Below are 2,321 nucleotides of genomic sequence, written 5' to 3'. Positions count from 1 at the left end.
ATTACCATAAAAAATTGGATTACTGATCATAACCACTATCTTTCTCAGGGGTTCCTGAAAAAAAAAAAAGAAAATCAACTTTCTCATTCAAATGAAATAAAATGTATTTATTAAATCAGCAAAGTAGTTACATAATTTATGAGGCCAGTTCCAAAAGAAAATACTGGTTTCTTACCATCAAAAAACAAAAACAAAAAACACAATATCAAGATAGAAAAACAGAGAATTAATCCAAATATGAACCAATCTCAGGACAGACACTGCACAAGTGCACAGGGCAGATACTTATGAAGTCAGCTCTTACCTACTGCCATCAAGTAGATTGTTACTCATAGTGATCTTGTGTAGGATTTCCAAGGCTGTAAATCTTTATGGGAGCAGAAAGAATCATCTTTCTCATGTGGAAGAGCTGGTATATTTGAACTGCTAAGCTTGTGGTTAACAGTTCTATGCATTAATTACATTTAATTTTGCTTTTCAAACTTCTAATGGATATGTAGGGATTCATGACTTGTTTTATATTTTCTTACTTGGGTAATTTTGTAAAGTATATTTTCTATCTTGAGAAGCATTTATCATGTTGGACTTGTCCATGATATACAGATATTCCCTCCTTTCCAAAAGTTGGTGCCTACATCTTAATGCATTAATTTCTTGAGATATATTTGACTCAATAAATCCCCATGTAGGGATAAAATAATTTTAAAATGTTAATTACTATGTGTGGCATATGCACCTCTTTTTGCATATTCACATGCAGAAGAAAAAAATTACTGATAAATGCACATAACAATCATAGTAATACCTCATACATTGATCTATAGAGAGACATGCTTTACAGCAGAGGTAACTCACGGTTCCCAGTGACAATGATTCCCTGTCTCAGGGTCTTGGTCTTTGCTTGGCTGAAGATGTAAAAACAGAATTTTTCTGCTTGCACCAGGAAATTACGATCTAGCAGCTCATCTGGCACATCTTCAATGTGTGCCAAGTGATTTTTGTCATTTGTAGGACGATCAAAGACAAAGCACTTCCTTCTTGGGAAGAAATGCCTGATACATTCTCTAGGCCGGTTGGAATTTTCAATTTTGGGATTTCTACCTGCAGAAGTGGAAAGAGAGCAATCATTGAAGGCACAATATTCAGGAAAGGGATCTGTCAATCTTTCTTTTCAGAGATCTTTGCATCACATACTCTCTATATTTAAGTCTCCTTTTATTGAACCAATGTATGAAAAAAAGTTCTTTATTGAACTGATCAAGGAAGATGGTCTAGATAGGAATGAGGTATCAATCTAAATTGAAAACACTTATCTTGGGCTTCCATAGCATAATATGGAGTTCAGTAGAGTAAGTATTTAACAATTGTTTATTGAATGATTGGCTTATGAAAAGAAATTTTCAGAAGTACTTTTCCGATCTTACTGTCCTAATTTCAGAAATAAAATGTGGATTTAAAAAACAATGCACTACTAGATTGCTATAGTGGAGTTGATTAAAATAGCATGACACGAGGCAATACCCAGGTCAGTAAAGAAAAAAGAAAAATTTATAACCTCAAACTGTGGATACTTTTAGCAAAGACAATTATGCACAGTGTAAACAGTTTAGAGATTCTGTTATGAAAGACTTCAACTGAGTAGAATTAACCTAAATGCAATTATGAGACATCAACATTTCTCCACATCACATTACAGTGGACACGACTATGCCTTGCAGAAAGATTCTGTGGTAGATATCAGCTGTTGAGTAAGTGTTTGTGAAAGAAATTAATAAATTAAAGTAGATATTCCTTTCAATGCTATGAATTAGCCATCCCTCAAAATATAATCCATAAAAATTCATGATATTAAGATTATAACATATTTTTTTAAGGAAGTGAGATAATGTGCATGATGTTATAAAGAAGATAAAGGTTTGTCAATCTTCCTGAAAGAATATTTCAGTGTTTTAGTTTGGACCCTTTAGTATACAATCACATATAAAAGAGCCAGAACTTATGTAAAGTAAAGAACTGAAAGAGATGGAAAACTCAAATAGTTTTCACTGAAACAAGCAATAGAAAAATAGTGAGTATATTTTGTTATAAGCAAAAACCTACAAGATCCAAAAAAGCAAGGTAGTCTTATCTAGTTTTGAATTTCAAAGCTTTCACTGTAAAAATATGCTTTCTCTGAGTGAATTAACTATGCAAAATAGTAAAATGTGTTGTCGCTGTTTTGTGTGCTATTGAGGTGATCTAAACTCATAAATTTTATGACAGAATAGAAGGACCCCCAAAACACCAAGACTCCTTTAGTAAAACACATAAAATTATGTCAT

At 32.6% G+C, this 2,321-nt stretch overlaps 1 protein-coding gene across 1 annotated transcript in view; it reads right to left on the bottom strand.

Moving 5' to 3' along the window:
- LOC102818637 (guanylate-binding protein 4-like) overlaps window positions 1–1,101 on the bottom strand; it is a gene marked incomplete at both ends in the record, with an annotated part of 2,855 nt that extends 1,754 nt beyond the window's left edge. Inside the window, one exon of the mRNA XM_006878106.1 lies at window positions 856–1,101. Within this exon, the coding sequence (XP_006878168.1) occupies window positions 856–1,101 (246 nt within the window). The remainder of the gene's footprint in view (window positions 1–855) is intronic.
- Window positions 1,102–2,321: the final 1,220 nt, after the last annotated feature.

Source organism: Chrysochloris asiatica, unplaced genomic scaffold (genome assembly GCF_000296735.1).
Source record: "Chrysochloris asiatica unplaced genomic scaffold, ChrAsi1.0 scaffold04388, whole genome shotgun sequence".
In the NCBI taxonomy this organism is placed as follows: Eukaryota; Metazoa; Chordata; class Mammalia; order Afrosoricida; family Chrysochloridae; genus Chrysochloris; species Chrysochloris asiatica.
Note: the sequence above shows the minus strand (reverse complement) of the source record. Positions and strands in the feature narration are given on the sequence as shown.